We start from the raw sequence: 17,277 nt of genomic DNA on the forward strand, positions 1-17,277 counted from the left end.
ATTTGCAAAATCCTATTGATTTCAATATTAAAAGCTGTTTAAGTTGATTTTAAGTAAACTTGCCAGTTCATGCAGAAGGAACCTGTTTTCAGCTGTTTGCACCTCATTAAAGATTGTTACTTTATTACTCCGAACTTGTTCATTCTCAGCTTAGCTGATCACACCTGCTACTCAGAACACTTGCTCACTAATAATAGCCTTGAATACATTAGGACCTCATCATTTGCAGTGTTGCTCATAATACACCACTGCCAGCAGGTGAGATGGAGCAGAAGGATTAACTGCCTATCCCATGTCAGGCAACTTTCTGATTTCCTAGTAAACCTGCTATACACATCTTAGACTATATTATATATTTAAAGAATTAGGAGGCTTTATTAGATCGTTGCAAAGAAATTAACAGTAAATATTCTTTTTCTTGTTGCAGAATTTGTTCCTCAGGCTTTTGGAATGCCCTTGTCCCAGGTGATTGCTAATGACCGGGCCTATAAACTCAAGCAAGATTCTCAGAGAGAAGAGCAAAAGGATGTGTCAGACTTTGTGGCCTCTCTTTTACCATTCGGAACTAAACGGCAGAACAAAGAACTTTCAAGCAGTAACTCATCTCTTAGCTCGACCTCAGAAACACCAAATGAATCTACATCCCCTAACACTCCAGAGCCAGCACCACGTGCAAAGAGGAGGGTAAGTTTATTCATGACAGCTTAATGTATGCTGGCAGTTTGCAGGCTCTACTCGGCACAAAATAATTAATTTTATGAATAATGGCACTTTTTCAATCATATTAAGATGAAGTTATTTAGTATTGAAGCCATCCTTGGTTTGTACTGGGAGCTATAATTGTTACAGTTACTTTTTTTCCAGTTCCTTATGGGATAAAACATGATAGAAACTGCAAGCTTGTTATGAGTCCCAAAAGAACACAGACAATCTGTAGAAGCCTTCACCCTCTCCCACATCCCAATCCCTGCTTAATCTTGGCTGATCTATTAAATTCCTCAGATTTAGACCTCTTATATTTCTTTCTATTAAAGAACAAATATTGACTGACATTCAAAAAATTCTTCATATATTGATTTTATTAAAGAATGGGAATGAGGCTGATTATTAACCTACCTGCTAAGTGTTGATAAAAATCTTAATAGCATTATTCTTACCTCACCCCTGAAATAAATCCTGGGATTAATGAGAGGGAATCCAGAATATCAGGAATAATGAAAACAAAACCTGTGGTAAACTATGACTACCCCTTAATGTGTAAAGGCTACTTTGGCAACAGAATGTGTGCAGCTTTATGAATGAGATATGAGGACATCATTCATGTAATGGAGAGGGGAGGTAGGAGGGAGAAGGGCCTACCCCCAAAGGTTTGGTTGTAGACCCTCATTGCTCATATCTCTCCAGACCACGTGGTAACAGATAATGTGGGCTTTAGGACATAGACCAGTCTCCGTTGATCTAGTCCTTTGTACTTAAGCTGCAGTAGAATAGTGCTACCATGTATAAATCACAAATAACACAACTTTGCAAATAGCAGCTGTATTATTTTCTTGTACTTTGTATTTTTATGCCATGATCTGAACTGATTCAGCTTTGCAATACAGTAGAAAATATAAATATTAGGAATCTTTTTTTCATTTTAAATCTATAGGAGTGGGCACATCTGTATAAGATGTTTACTGCAGAGTAAATGTCTCATCATCTATATGTGTGCCCCTGTTAGATTGGAGTAAACTAATTTACCCCACAGTAATAGTAACAGGATAGTATTTGTAAATATGTAGATGCTGGAGGGGCTGCCTACCAGCTAGCTCTACACTGAAGCTCCCTCATGCCCCAGCCAGCCGCTGTGCAGCACATTGAGCTGGGAGGGGGAGCAGCCCTAGACTGGCAGGCTGACCTCCCCAGGGCCTTCTGCCATCCAGGGCTGCTCCAACCCAGCTCCATGTGCTGCACATGAATAAACTGTGGAACTTATTGCTCTGGAGTTAATTGCTTCTGGGTGCACATTCAAACAGTGCACCTGGGAACAATAAACTCTGGAGCAATAAGCTCTAGAATGTAGTCATGCACAGTAATAGTACATGTAGCCATGCCCAGTATGTCCTAAAATGCTACTCAAACTTGCTGTTCTATATGGAAAGTCAAGGGGAAAATGTACAATAACTTAGCTGATAAGCATTCTGAGACATCAGAAAAGTCACTGAAAAATAACAGAATTTCAAGGAACCCTATGTTAACTATCCCCTTTCATCCACCTTTCAGCCTCCCTGATTAGGAAAAACACTACGTGGAAATGTATAAACCATTGTCTTACTAAAATAAACTACCAATTTCCACATAAAATTGGTATTTTACATAGAATATAGATTTTCATATAGAATAAAATACGAAGTATCACAACACATAAGTTAGAGTCCAGTAGCAATTTAGTAATTTGTTGCATGCAGCTATAGACTTCGGAAAACTGATGTGGCCAATAATTTGGCCCATAAATGCCCTTGAATGCATGCACCAGCGTACCACAGAGGGAGCGAGGAGCACAGCCTGGCAACATGGAGAGCTGCATGTAGTTGGTAAGTCTGTTGTGGTGGAAGGAGAGCGGGGAGGGAAGGGGTGTGACAGGGCAGATTAATGCCCCACACAGAGAGGGAGGGGTGGGGCAGGTGCTGCCCATCCGGGGGGGCAGGGCATGGGATGGGATGGCATGGATGGAGCTGCAGCTTGTTTGGAGGATGTGGGGCAGCTCCTGCCACTGTGCATACCCCAGGAGGGCATGTGCCTCCAGATCTGCAAGCGGGGCTGGAGGGCTGCAACTGCAGGGTGGAGCCAGGGCTGCGCCGGGCTTTTCCCAGCGCCTGGGGGCTGTGCTCAGGGATGTGCTCCCGATGCGTGGGGGCTGTACTCAGGGTGTTCGGTGGCAGTGCTGGGAGGAGAGGGTACTGGGTGGGCTGCAGCCACCCCAAATTTCGGCATAGCCTCCCTGTAGCCAACCTTCCAGTGTCACCACTGTCTGCACCAAGCATAGCCCCCATGCATCGGGAGTGCAGTCCCAAGTGCGGCCCCGCAGCCCAGAGCACAGCCTCCGTGTACTAGGAGGAACCTAGAGCAGCTCCGGTCCCAGGTGCAGCCTCCTGCCGCACAGATCTGGGGGCACACCCTCTCCCCTATGCCCTCCCAGGGTGCGTGCAGTGTCGGGAGCCACATCCTCTGCCATGCATCCCCTGGAGAAGCTGCAGCTCCATCCCCTGCCCCACCCCACCCCATCCCAGCTGGGCAGCATCTACCCCAGCCCCACTCCCTCCCTCACCGCAGGGGCCTTGATCTGCCCCCTCCATACCTCTTACCTCCCCACTCCCCATCCACCACAAAAGACTTACCAGCTCCACACAGCTGTATCAGAAATCGGATTGGTATCAGCCGATGTGCCTCCTTAAAAATAGGCTATTGGTATTGGCCCCCAAAATATTGGTGCATCCCTAATAAAAAATAAAAATGGAATGTATATTTGGCATGTAATAGGTTTAAAAAGATATTTGTCATTTTTTTTAATTGTTAGGTTTCATTTCTTAGATATCAATTTTTAGAAAATGTACTACTATATATTTCATTTGCAGATTGGCTATTTTTTCATTGCATAGGAGTTTGTGATTTTTCTCAAACCCCAAGATGTGTGTTTTAAATACTCTGTTAACATTTTCAATTTTTTAAAATATTTTGAATAGAGGTGTCCTAACTGTCAAAACAAAGTGCTCCATGAATCAAGGATCCGTGGGCTATCTGTTTTCCTTTACTCAAAAACCCTAAATTAGGCAGTTATACGTGTGTGCATAGAGCAGTAGTTCTCAGCCTTTCTAGACTCAAGGCAACCCATAATAAACTTCAAAAGCACTCCTCAGTAGACTCAAGGCACGCCTTGGAAATTGCCAGCTCTTCGATTTCACTTTCTTCTTCTTTTTTTTTTAAACTACAAAAAGTTAATTCTGTTTCTGCAAAAAACTCAAAAGGTCACAACAGGTCAGAATGTTCTAACACTCTGGGTTCCTGTTTGAAATCTCTGGGTTTATTTTGTGAATCATGTTTACAGACCTAAGAGTGCTGATATTCACATCTCTGGGTCTGCCACAGGATATGTTAACGGCTTTGTCATCAGACCACTTGTACCTGGTGTGCCAAATCTGAATGGCATTTTTATATGATTGTGTGGCACACCACAGAACCCTTAAAAGAATTCCAAGGCACCCCAGAGTGTCATGGGATCTTAGTTGAGAATCATTGGTGTAGACTGTATAATCATTTTCCCTAGTGTAATTGTACAAGGTGCAAAAGAAATAGTGAACTGGGCTCATGTAGAATATGTATGTTTTATCTAATATATCTAAAGATCTACAAAATATACAATTGGTCTATACTACCAAAAAAGCTTGATAGTTTGTTGTAAAACATCTATCTAGTAGTGATTTGTCTCCATTTTGCTGTGCTAAAAATAATTACACAAAATGCAGGGTAACTGCAAGCCAGACGTGACTGTCCACTCCATTACATTGTTACATCTATTAGTAGACCTGGACTAGGGACAGAAATTACACACAAACTGATATAAGTGCTCAGCAGGAATCTGGGTTTTCTGTTTCCCGTGGAAAAACAAGAAAAAAACATGGATTTCCCTTTGAACAGAGAAAGTGGGTTTTTCATTTTAGCAGAGAAACACATAGATTTATCACTTCTGTAAAGAGCTCTCTGCAGGCTGGCAGAGTTCCAAGAGCTTATTGCAAAAAGGGCAGCAAACCTTAAGCCATATCCCAAGTGGGAGGGAGAGGGAGAAGGGGTAGGGCTTGAGATTCTCAGTCAGCCAGGGCTTGGTTCAGGCTCACTTTCCTTCCTTTGAGGTAATGGCCCACTGCCTGCTGCTGCTGTCGGTGGGGGCTGTACACCACACACCTCACACCCTCCCACAAACCCCACATACTCCCATATCCACACTTTGACACCCACTCACAAACCTCACACCATTTCACAACCCCCCTAAATCCCACGCCTGCCCCTAAACCCCCCCCCCACACCAACACCCCCTACAAATCCCCCCCCCCCTCACATACACCTCACACCCATCCTCAACCAGCTAGGGACAGACATTTAAAAACCCTGAGCCTGAATTGATTCAGTCTGTGCAGGTTAATCTAACCTGGCTAGGCTTAACTGGTTTGTAACTGCACAGACATCCCCTCTGGACTGAAAAAAAATCAGTCAAATGCCTGCAGTGGCTCAGGCTGGAAGCTAAGGGGTGCTAAAGCAGCCCTCCCTTCCCTTCTACAGGGCTGAGCTGAGGGGGGCATGGCCAGCCCAGCAGGATGCTCTGATGTTCCCCCTGCCTCCCCCACCCTATGCACCCCAGCAGAGAATGTTTACCATGCCTAACTCAGTGTGTATCAACCCATTAAGAAAACAAAGCCTCTGTCCATTAATTCAAGCTCTTCTGAAACAGCTTTTCCAAGGAAGGACATTACCAGCTACCTGTTGATTAGCTCCAAAACGCCTGTCTGCCTTTGTCTCCCACAGCATTGACTGTAGCCAGCATGCAATCTGCTAGCTAATGCTGAGAGATGCAAGGCAGAGGGGAGGGGGAAATAATTCCTGCTTAGCAGGGAGAAGCCAGGTAGATGCCTGCAGTCTCTGCTGGAGCTCCAGCCAGGGAGCAGAGGGGAGGGGCGAGCCCTGCTGTGGAGCAGAGAGCCCTACCCAGCCCAGAGAACCAGGATGCTGGGGATTTCTGGTTTATCTTAAGTCAACAAGGGGTCTGGGACAGACATTGCATAAACTGGTTTGAGCCAAATCAGTTAAGTTTGATACTACATTCAACCAGGTTTATCTCGAACTGGTTTATGTGCACTGAACATCTGTTCTGTTACAGGTTTAAACCAGTTTATGTGTAATGTCTGTCCCTTGCCGAAATCAATTTGTCTCTCCCACCTGCTAGGTATATGCATTTATCACTAGGTTACTCACAATTCTATGGTAATTCTACATTATTCAGTCTGCCTCTCTCAGTCATGTGGATAATAAATTCCATCCTGGAAATGAGAAAACTCTCTCAACAAAATTTTCATTCAATGATAATTTCCTGCAGGAAGTTTCAATTTTGACACGTCATGATTTTCCAACAAAAACAATTTTATTGAAAAATTGCAGACCAATTCTAAGCAAAGCAGCAGTGATCAAAATTACCTTCTTGCACTTTGCCGATTAAACAATGGTATCCATTATGCTGTTCTGTTGAAGTGTTATACCAGTTTCTGATCATTTAAACGGGTTTATGTGTAATGTCTGTCCCTAAGCACAAAGTACCTGCATATATTTCTAAAGACTGTTCATATATTGTTATATTTAGTTTAACTTGTTAAAAACATATATATTTAGCATAATTTTGAATTTTTCTGCACATAATTCTCTGGGGTATACAAAGTGGTCTCAGCATGAACTCTGACTTTACATAATGAAAAACCCAAAATCAAATGCCAAAATATAGGTATCTAGAATTTATTTTATTATAGTGATTTGAGGCACTGGTAGGCTTCCAAATTGCTTTAAAACTGTAAATATATCAATAAAACATTATGTTCAACTGATACCTCTATATATAGTGGCCTTTCATTTTAATCGCAGATTTGGGGGTTTTAATCAAAGAATTTGCAGGTTTTTATTAGAGAAAGTCAGGATCCCTGGTGATCAGAAATCCATAACACAACAGAAGTTCAGTGTACATAGACCACTTTCAAAATGGCCCAAACTGGTATAAGATAAACCTGGATGGATGCTGTTTCAGACTTAACTGATTTAGGTTAAATCGGTTTATTCAACTTCTGTCCCAGATCTCCTCCAGATTCAAGTTTAACTTACAGTCCCCCCCGCATTCCAGGATGCATCCCTCCCACCCCCCTTGCAAGCCCACCCTTGCAGGGTGGACAGGCTAGCTTTAGCTCAAGCTGTCTGCTCCAGCCAAGCAGGGAGGTGTAGCACCACCTGCTTCTGATCTGGGCTGCTTTAGGCATGCGGCTGTATTCTGTATTTCTGGAATCAAAAGTGAATGTATGCTTGCTTTCTCATCCATTCAGTCTATACAACTTAGACCAGGGATTGTCACCCGGGGGTACTTGGGAAGGCCCCAGTGGGTACACAGGAGCGGCATGGAGAAGTAGAAGGCAGGTCCACCAGCACTTTATGCCACTTGTGCCACTGGGTGCCATGCACCACCGGTGCTTTTGTTTTCACTGGCGCTGCATGCCACTGGTGCTTTTGCCAGCATGTGCTGCTGGCACTTCTGTTTTTGCCTCCATGCAAGTGTGGGGGAACTCCGCCCCCTCCCCCATCATCGTCAATTGGCCGCCAGGGAACCCTGCTACCCCTCCCCCCCCGCATGTCGACTGGCCACTGGGGGAACTCCCTGCTTCTTAACTGGCTGCTGGGGGTACACCGACCAAAAAAGGTTGGAAACCCCTGGCTTAGACTAACCTGCGAAGATTAAATTGATTCAGCCTTGGGCTTTTTGACTGTCTGTACTTAGCCCCATAGAGTGACTTCAGTGAAGAAAAAAAAAAAATAATGTGGATGATCGGGTGCAATTTGAATAGATTTTATTATTTCATATGTAGTTTTCAGTGGTCAAAGGAGTTCATTAGATATAGTCTCTTGGGAGGGAGCTACTTAGTTTTTTCAATCCATACTGATTGTACGTGTGTGTGTGTGTACTTTACAGGGCGCAATGTCTGTGGACTCTATTACAGATCTTGATGACAGTCAATCCAGACTGCTTGAAGCTCTACAGCTTTCTTTACCAGCAGAGGCTCAGAGCAAGAAAGAAAAGGCCCGGGATAAGAAACTAAGTCTAAATCCCATTTATAGACAGGTTCCTCGTCTTGTCGACAGCTGTTGCCAGCATTTGGAAAAACATGGTAAGTTTACATCTTTTATTTTTTTAGGGGATATTTTTGGGTTAGCATGCATGCATATAAACATATAGTGCCTGTACAGGATCTTATATATCTTTGTGATGTGAATCAAACAGAGACCTAGGCAAATGTCCTGCATGCATTGTAATATGCCTCCTCTTAAGGACTGTCCATTCTTTATTCTGCTTCCTTCATACAGCCCTCTCTGGTCCTGTCTAATAAATCTCAAAGACCAGGGCTCTGATTCATCCCCATCTCTCTTTCTTTATAAGAAGCAAAATAAGATTACAACTCAGTATAAATGTTAACAACAAACTAACTCTTAAAACTATTTATACTGCTATACCAACTAACTAACATATGCACCTAAAACTATAAATGGATATTTAAAGGTCAGTTCTCTCTGGAGGTCTGCTCAGTCTTCCAAACCTTTAGAGCTCCCATCTCTAACTGAGCCATCCTGTAGATTTCCTTGAGGAGGTTCATTTTCATGTTCTGACCCTGTCCGTTTCAGTGATTGATCCTCTTTAAGTTAAGGTAAAATATATTGAAGATGAACCATATTCCTCCAGAGAAGGCTTTCTGTAGTCTCCAGTAGGTAGGATCTAGGAGTGTTTGCCATATTTTGGACTTTTCCAAACACATGGGCTCTTTTGAGCCAAACTTTTGTCCCCTAGTAGCAGCTGTGGTAGTAGTTTTACTCTATTCCTAATATTGAAGGTTTTTTTGCTGTTGAAGTTTTAGTTCAGTATCTCATTTCTTAAATTCCTGTAGGTTGGGCCATCTAAGGTTAAATTGTATTGGTGCCATAGAGAATAGCATCCTAAGTTGTTGTCCAATAAGCAGTTCATTTGGAGAGAGTCCTGATGCCATTGGTATAGATCCGTTTGTCAGGACTATAAGATATGGATCTCTGGATTTATGTAGAAGCTGTTTCAGAATCTGTACTCTTCTCTTCTCTGTTGCTCTGAGGATAGTGAGGACTGCTAGTGCAATGCTGAAATCAAAGTGCCCTGCAAACTGTAGGAGTAACTCAGAGGTAAAATGAGGTCCATTGTCCAATATTAGGACATCAGGAACACTGTGCCTTGCAGATATACATTTCAGATTTTGGATGACCTTTGCTGATTCAGTCTGTGGAAGTAAAGCCAAGTCAGTGTGCCTGGAAAAAATAGTCAACTACAAGAACGTATGTATCCCCTTTCCAGAAAAATAAATCCATTGCTACCTGCTGCCAAAGTCTGTCTGGTATCTTTGTAGAAAGTCATGGCTCCAAAGACTTTTTTTTTTTTTTTTTGTCATTGTTGCATTCTTCACAACCTTTTACTAAAATCTGAATTTGCTTAGTCAGCTCAGGCTACCTTCTAGATCAGTGGTGGGCAAAATACGACCTTTGGGCCATATCTGGCCCATGAGGCCATTCTGTCCGGCCCACGGGGCCCCTAAATTTTAATTTTCAAAAATTTTTTTAATCTGTCCTTGGTTCCTGTAAAAAATGACAGGACCCAGGGGAATCCTTGGCAGGCTTCTGCAACAGCAGGGCCCACCTGGCCCCGCCCCCTCATCCAGAAACCCCAGCAGGGGCTTCTGGCCTGGAACCACATGGCTGGCCTGCACTGGAAGCTCAGATAAGGTGGGGGAGGGCAGGGAATGAGCTGTTGTGAAGTGCAGGGAAAAGCGGCCCTTTCCCCATCCCATGACCCATGCTCCCTGCTGCAGCCTGAACAGACTGCATGGGATTGTCCTGAGCAGGCACAGGCAGCCCCACGCAGACTGCAAGCAGCTGCAGCATGGGGCGCTGGTCATGGGGTGGGGGAGGGGCCACATTTCCCTCGCACTCAGCACCAGCTTGTAACCCACAGCTGCTGCCAGCCTGGGCCCTGTGCCAGCTCCAGACTCGCCCGTTGGGGCTGCGCTGCAATGGCAGCAGCTGCAGCCCTCCCGCTTGCTGCACTGGGCAGCGTTTGCTGCTGCTGCCCTCCCAGAGCTCGTGCCATGTAACGTGAGGCTGCCACCGCTGCCTTTAGGCTGCCCATTGTGGGAGCTTCGGGTGGGCAGCAGCAGCAAACACTGCCTGGCACAGCAAGCGGGGGAGCCACAGCTGCTGCTGTTGCGGCGCAGCCCTGACAGGCAAGCCCGGAGTCAGCATGGGGCCCAGGCAGTCCCTCACCCCCCCTATGGCCAGCGGCCTGTGCTGCAGCCACTTGCAGCCCGTGTGGTACCTGTGCCTGCTCAGGGCAACCTCGTGCAGGCTGCGAGTGACTGCAGCAGGGAGTGTCGGCCACAGGATGGGGGAGGGGCTGCTTTTCCCCACGCTCTGCACCAGCTCCTTCCCTGCTGATTGAGCAGCAGGTCGGGACTGTGTGCTGCCCCCACCTGTACTGCGGGGCTGGGTGGCACTGGGAGTGAGTGGGCGCTTGAGCACAGGGCCTGCACCGGTGTCTCAGGGTCAATGCCAGTAGGGCGGCAGGAGTACAGGGTCCCGGCCAGCAGAGGCTCTATGGAGCTGGACCAGCTCCCCCCTCTCCCTGCTGGTGCAGCCCAGCCCGGCTCCAGAGACCCCTTCCAGCCTGCGCCCTGCTCTGGGCCCCACCAGTGCTGGCCCTGCGACATTGGTCCCAAGACATTGGAACATTGGTCCCAAGATGGTGACCAGGGGGCAGAGCACCTGTCAAGGGGTGGGGCTACCCATGTGGCCCTCAACAGCTTACCAAAACTGGGTAAGCAGCCCTCCGCCCGAAATAATTGCCCACCCCTGTTCTAGATTGTTGTGCTCTTACCATGCATTTGTTTTTACCCTGTTATTCTTTATGGATCTTCCAAAGTATTTCTTCCTGAATGTCAGAGGGATCACAGTGCGTCTTCCTTTAAGGAGCAGATCATCAATATGGGGAGGTCATTTCTGTCCTGCCAGTATGGTTGTAGGTCTTTTGGAAGTCGTATCCTGTGGCCTCATCCATTTTGACAGAAATTAACTAGTTTCTGGCAGGCATCATCCTGTTGTTGCTTGCTTCTAATTTGCTCAAGTCTAGTAGGAGATGCTGGCAATGGTGTCAGAACTATATATATAGTCTGTATATATGGTGTGTGTGTGTGTGTGTGTGTGTGTATATATATATGATCTTTTCACAAAGTTATTTCTTCTTCTGCTGGTGGCTGCCTAACTGGTCCTCTGAACAGAGTGTCTGCTGCTATGAGCAGTTTCCCTGATATGTGTTCATTAGTCACAGAAAATTGCATTAGTCATAGCCGAAATCTATTAATTCTGGGTGGAAGGTCATCCAAGGTTTTGGATCCCAGTAATAATACTATGGGTTTGTGATCTGTTTCTATTTTTTAAAATTCAGGCCAAGAAAGTAAGAACAAAGACATTTACAGACCCAAGTGACTGCCAAAGCTTCTTTTTCCACTTGAGCATAGCATAGTGTTGCTTGGTGTCTATAACACATCTTGGTATAAATGCAATAGGACTCTGGTATCCTACTGGCTGTGTTTGAAGGAGTACTGCTCAAAAATATTTTGAAGACGCATCTGCTGTAACCACCATGGACTAATTTACTATTTTGTCTGGGACTGGTTGAATTCCAATTTTGCTAATGATATGTCCAAAATAATTTATTTACTTCTTCCCAAATTCACACTTTTTATTTAAAGTGAGGCTAGATTATTAAAAATGTTCCAAAACTGCATGTAGATCTTCATTGTGTTCCTGTTTATTTTTGCCATCTACCAATATATCTGCATGGCAAAGGATGCCAGGAAGCCCAGTCACAATCTGAGAGTTTCATTGTTGGAAATGCTCTGGTGCTGACAATATGCCATAAGGAAGCCACTTGAAACAATATCTCCGAAACAGGTTAATGAATGTAATTAATAGGCTTGATTCTTTACCAAGAGGGATCTACCAAAACCCAAATGTAGCATCTAATTTTGAAAATACTTTAGCCTCTGACAACTGAGCCAATATCTGTTCTACTGCAGAAAGCATATGTCTTTTTCTGCATATATTTTTGTTGAGGAAAGTCCATACAAATTCGAATTTTTCCATTGGGTTTCTATACTACAACTGTTCTTGCAAACCAGTCTGTGAATTCATCTATGTGGGAAATAACCCCCGTTGCTTCCATCCTCTTTCATTCTTCCTTGACTTTCTGTTGCAAAGGAATGTGGATGCACTGAGGAGCTGTTAGAACAAATGGACTTGGCAATGGCACCAATTTAATCTTATATTCCCTTGACAGCTTTCCCAACTTTATGACGAATGCATCTCTTGTATGGTTTGTGTTTTGCTATCAACTGAGTTCAGTCCTATTTATTGCTGTCAATACCAATAAGGAAACTGTTAATACTTGTATCATATAAAGAGGTTGTGACATTTTTTTCCTTTTTTTTCCACTTGAATTGGCCACACACTTCTAATTACTTGCCCCTCTGAAAATTTTATCTGACCTGTGCAGATAACAATCCTGGGTTGGATCTTAATCTTTTGCAGGGATGGCACTAACTGCAGCTCTGGTGTCCATTTTAAATTTAATGATTTGACCATAGAAATCTATATTACTGTACCAAACTGTTGATTCTTCTATTGAGTATGTATTTCCTAGTAGCATAGGCTCATTGTCATATGATACCATTCTCCCTTTCCCCACCCCCTGAATTATTTCCACTAGCTTGGATGATCTTCACTCTCTTACAAAATGTCATTTCTTGTGGCATTTCCTATGTTCTGTACAGTATAACCTCATAAATCTGGATATCAAAAATCCAGCACTTGCCCCTGCCACTCTGGAACCCGTTGCTGCTGCCTCCTAGACGTGGAGGAGGAAGCTTGCATGCAGCGGCTGCCGTTGCCATTCACCACCCCGCATTGCCGCTCCATGTGCAGCCGCTGCTCCGGGACATTTTATCTGGTATTCCTGCATTTTTTTCTGATAAGCCTGAAACTATAGGGAAGTGCTCAAGCCTTCTGATCTATCAAGGTCAGCTGCCTGCATTCTCAGCATCAGATTTCTCTAAGACAGCTATCTGTGTTATGGCCTCCATAGCTACACAAGCTCCCAAGCAGCCTGTTTCCTCCCTGCTGCAGTGCACACAATCTCTCCCTAGGGACAGGCATTCCAAAAGCCTGAGCCTGAATTGATTCAGTCTTTTCAGGTAAGTCTAACCTGCAAAGCTTAAACGACTTTGGAGGTAGATAGACATTCCCTTTTCATTCCAGAAATGCAGGCACATGCCTGTAATGGCTCAGGCTAGAAGCTGGGGGGGGGGGTGCGGGGAGGGATGCTAAATCAGCCCTCCCTTCCCTTCCATAGTGCTGAGCTGATGTGGGGTGTGGCCAGGCCCTGAATGCTTTGGTTAGGAAGGGGTTCCCCCACTCGCTGGTCAGCGAGGGAACCAACAGGGATTTACACAGCATTGAGTTACACAACAGGGAGTTACACAGGGAGCATTTATCACCCCATCAACAAAACAAAAGGATCTCTCATTAGTTCAAGTTCTTCTTAAACAACTGTTTCCAAAGAAGGAATGGAGAGACATTACCAGCTATCTGTTGATTTGCTCCAAAAAGCCCTAAGCTGACACAGTCCTGTCTGCCTTTGTTCCTTCTCCCACAGCATGGACCATAGCCAGCATGTGGTATGCGAGCTAATGCTGAGAGGTGTCTGTATAAGGCAGAGGGGAGGGGGAAATCCCTGCTTGAGCAGGGAGTGGTGAGGGGGTAGGAGGAGGCAGGAGGAAGCCAGGCAGACCCCACTATACATGCAGTCTCAGCCGGAGCTGCTGCCATTGAGCGAAGGAGAGGGGCCAGCCCAGCTCTCTGGAGCACAGAGCCCCACTCAGCCCAGAAAGCATGCCAGGATGCTGGGGGACTCTGATTTTATGTAAACCAGGAAGAGTCTGGGGCAGACATTGCATAAACTGGTTTGACCCAAATCAGTTAAGTCTTACATTCAGCCAGGTTCATCTTGAACTGGTTACAGCCATTTTCAAACTGGTTTATGTGCATTGAACATTTGTTCTGTTACAGGTTTAAACCAGTTTCTGATCACTTAAACTGGTTTATGTATAATGTCTGTCCCTAGCCCCTGACTCTGTCTTTGCTTTGGCAGTTTAGGTGCTCCTCTCTCTTTTCTTCCACAGGCCCACTTTTAACATGATATGGTACGAGTGAAAAACACACATGCAGCTATCTTATATGTTGTCATCTGCCTCTCCTCCAGAACTGTATACTCTTTATTCTCCCCCTCATATAGGCCTCTAATTGGCTCAAGTAGGTTTGGAGAACCAGGGCTCTCTAATTACTCTAACACCTTCACACGCCTCTTTGTAATGTTGTGATACACGTTGTAAGTCATCCTAAGCATATTTATTCCTTTATAAGGCAGTAATGCTATCTTTTTAGAAGCAACCTTCAACAAACTGTTTCCTTTATATCAATTATAGAAATCCTTTAAAATTAAAATAGTTGTATATTGCATTTTTGTAAGAGAGTTCTGTTCAGATGATTTTCCACCTGCTGAATTTGAAAGACATGTTTGCTATGGTCAGCACTTACTAGCAGAGAGCTGGCCAGTGAGCCAGCCCTCACTGCTCCAGCTAGGGAGAAAATGGGCGGGGCCAGCCCTGCTCTTTGGAGCAGCCAGCCCAGCCCAGAGCTGGGCTGCAAAATGCTGGGATGCTGGGGGATGATGATTTAACTTGAAGCAGGAAGAGGTCCGGTACAGAAGCTTTATAAACCAGTTTGACCCAGATCAGTTAAGTCAGACACTACATTCAACCAGGTTTATTCTAAACCAGTTTCAGCCATTTTGAAACTGGTTTGTGTGCACTGAAGTTCTCTTCTCTTATAAGTTTAAACCATTTTCTGATCACTTAAACTGGTTTGTGTATAACTTCTGTCCTTAGCCCTGGTGTCAGCATTATGGCAGTTCTGGCTCTCAGACAGGTCCCCTGACTTTGTGCTTTTATTTATATACTCCTCAAAGTACCATCCCTAAAAGCAGAGGGATATCAGAATACCTGCTTCCCTGATGGTGAAGCAGTAACATCACTAGGAAGGATGTTACAAGAAATGCCAATGACCGTAGATCAAGTAATCTAAATGCTAGAAAACTAGTTTGGGTGATTGTGTGCTCCAAGGTATCAGATTTTCTGTGCTTGGTAAATACATGGTTTGGGTGATAACTACTTTTATTCTCTGTAGCTGTAAGTATACACAAAGCCCAGGTTGATTTCTTTCAATGCAATTTTTAGAAGAGTATTAAACAATGAAACAGTCTTCTGATGTGCTCTTGTTTGCAGGTCTCCAGACAGTGGGAATATTCAGAGTGGGAAGTTCAAAAAAGAGAGTAAGACAGGTGAGTAAACATTTGATGATTACCTTTCTGGCTTACAGTACAATCAAGCCTAAGAACTTCTAGTGACATAATTTTTTTTTCCACATAAAAAGTAGGTCTTTTTGTGAGTAACTTTACAATACTTGGATATTATGTACTTGTGGCTCTTAGTAGGCAGTTTACAGTCCTCCTTCTACTTAAGAAAGTACGAAAGAGCTTGGAGATTGCAAGAACTTAACCTAAATCTTGAACTGAAACTGATTTTTTCCAAATTAAAAAATGGGCAAAAAAATATTACTTCCTCACTATGCCTAACATTGCCAGCTTATTCAGGTTTCGTACTTTGAAATCTGTATCTTGGCTACCACTCAGTAGCTGAGTCATTTTTGAACTGTGGAAAATCTCAGAGTTTGAGGTACAGAGACAAGTTCTAGACCTAAAATAAAAGTTAGCTAAAACCTATAGCAGGAATGGTGTAGTGTTCTATCCTGCCAACTCTGTTTAAGATTCCAGAAGGAGTTGAAGATCTTGACGTAACTCAATTTTAGACTGCCTGCATAAAAGTTGTGAGATATTGAAATAAACTTTTTGGCCCTTTAGTTCCTTTGGTTAGGAATCACCTCTCTGTTACCCCTATAAAACTTCTGTTGGTTCACTCTCATCCAAGTCTCTAGTCTCATCCAAACATAGGGGCAGACATTCAAAAAGCCCAAGCTTGAATTGATTCAATATTTACAGGTTAGTTTAACCTGCGCAGATTGAACCCATTTGCAAGTGAATAGATATTCACTTTTGATACCGGAAATGCAGGCACATGCTTGTAGTGGCTTAGGCTAAAAGCCAGGAGGTGCTAGAGCGAGCCTTCCCTTTACCTTCCACAGCAGCCACAAAGCTAGAGGGAAGCTGACCTGGGGGACATGGCCAGGCCCCCTGGCAGGCTGCTAAGTATAATTGGGGAGGGGTTTAAACCCCCACCCTAGCCTGCAGGGATCCCTGTGCCTGAAGGTGGGGGTGGGGAGGAGGAGGAAGCAGCCCTTGTCAGGCTAGTCCCCAAGCAGGGGAGCAGAGCGGTGGCCAAACACTGGCCTGGGCAACGCCTCAATCAAAGGGGATTAAACTTTCCTTTCTCCCTTCTCAGATACAGGCTCAGGGATCTGCCTGACTTTTCCCCCTGCTCATGCGGCAGAGAGCCTAGCCAGACCCAGCTAGCATGACCTCGCCACCCACCTGGGGCTGAGGCTGGGGCAGAGCTGAGCCAGCCCATGGGTGCTGCTGAGGGCAGATGCGGAGGGGCTGGCCCAGGCTGGGCCACGGGAGCTGGGTCCTTCCCACTGGGGGGTGCAGCTCAGGCTGGGGCTGCAGGAGCTGTGTGGCAGGATTACTCCCAGCTCCCTGCACCCAGGCCAGGCAGGGCTGTCATGGAGCAACATCCAGCGGGGCCAGCCCAAGCTGGACCTTGGGGGCAGGGCCCTTCCCAGCTGGTGCAGCTCTGTGACAGCCCAGCCCAGTGGTACGAGCTGCCAGTGTAGCGGCAAGCAAGGGGTTACCCAGGCAGGAGTTGCTCTGCCTGGCCAGGCAGACCCTGGTTGCAGTCCCTGGGGAAGAGGGGAGGAGTGGGGAATAAACCCCTTCCCTACACTTTTAGCCTTAGGGGGCATGTCAGGCCAGTGTCTAGCCGTGCCCCTGGTCCTGCTCCAGCTAGAGAGCAGAGGGACAGGGCCAGCCTTTCTGTCTGGAGCAAACAGCACAGCCCAACCCAGGGCTGAAAAGTATGCTGGGATGTTAGGAGACTGGTTTAACTTGAACCAGGGAGGGGTCTGGGACAGAAGTTCCATAAACTGGTTTGACACAGATCAATTAAGTCTAATGCTACATTCAACCAGGTTTTTCTTAAACCAGTTTTGCCCATTTTGAAACTGGTTTCTCTGCACTGAACTTCTGTTCTGTTACAGGTTTAAATCAGTTTCTGATCACTTAAACCAGTTTATGTGTAA

The 17,277-nt window shown here is 45.1% G+C and overlaps 1 protein-coding gene across 4 annotated transcripts in view; it reads left to right on the forward strand.

Annotated features, from left to right (window-relative positions):
• Positions 1-17,277, forward strand: part of ARHGAP6 (Rho GTPase activating protein 6) — a 556,002-nt gene that overhangs the window by 506,533 nt on the left and 32,192 nt on the right. For all 4 annotated transcript variants that reach the window (XM_019495006.2, XM_019495002.2, XM_019495001.2 and 1 more), the window contains 3 exons: positions 428-684; positions 7,754-7,949; positions 15,249-15,304. In XM_019495006.2, coding sequence (XP_019350551.2) covers positions 428-684; positions 7,754-7,949; positions 15,249-15,304 — 509 coding nt within the window. The remainder of the gene's footprint in view (positions 1-427; positions 685-7,753; positions 7,950-15,248; positions 15,305-17,277) is intronic.

Source organism: Alligator mississippiensis, chromosome 1 (genome assembly GCF_030867095.1).
Source record: "Alligator mississippiensis isolate rAllMis1 chromosome 1, rAllMis1, whole genome shotgun sequence".
NCBI classification, from domain to species: Eukaryota; Metazoa; Chordata; order Crocodylia; family Alligatoridae; genus Alligator; species Alligator mississippiensis.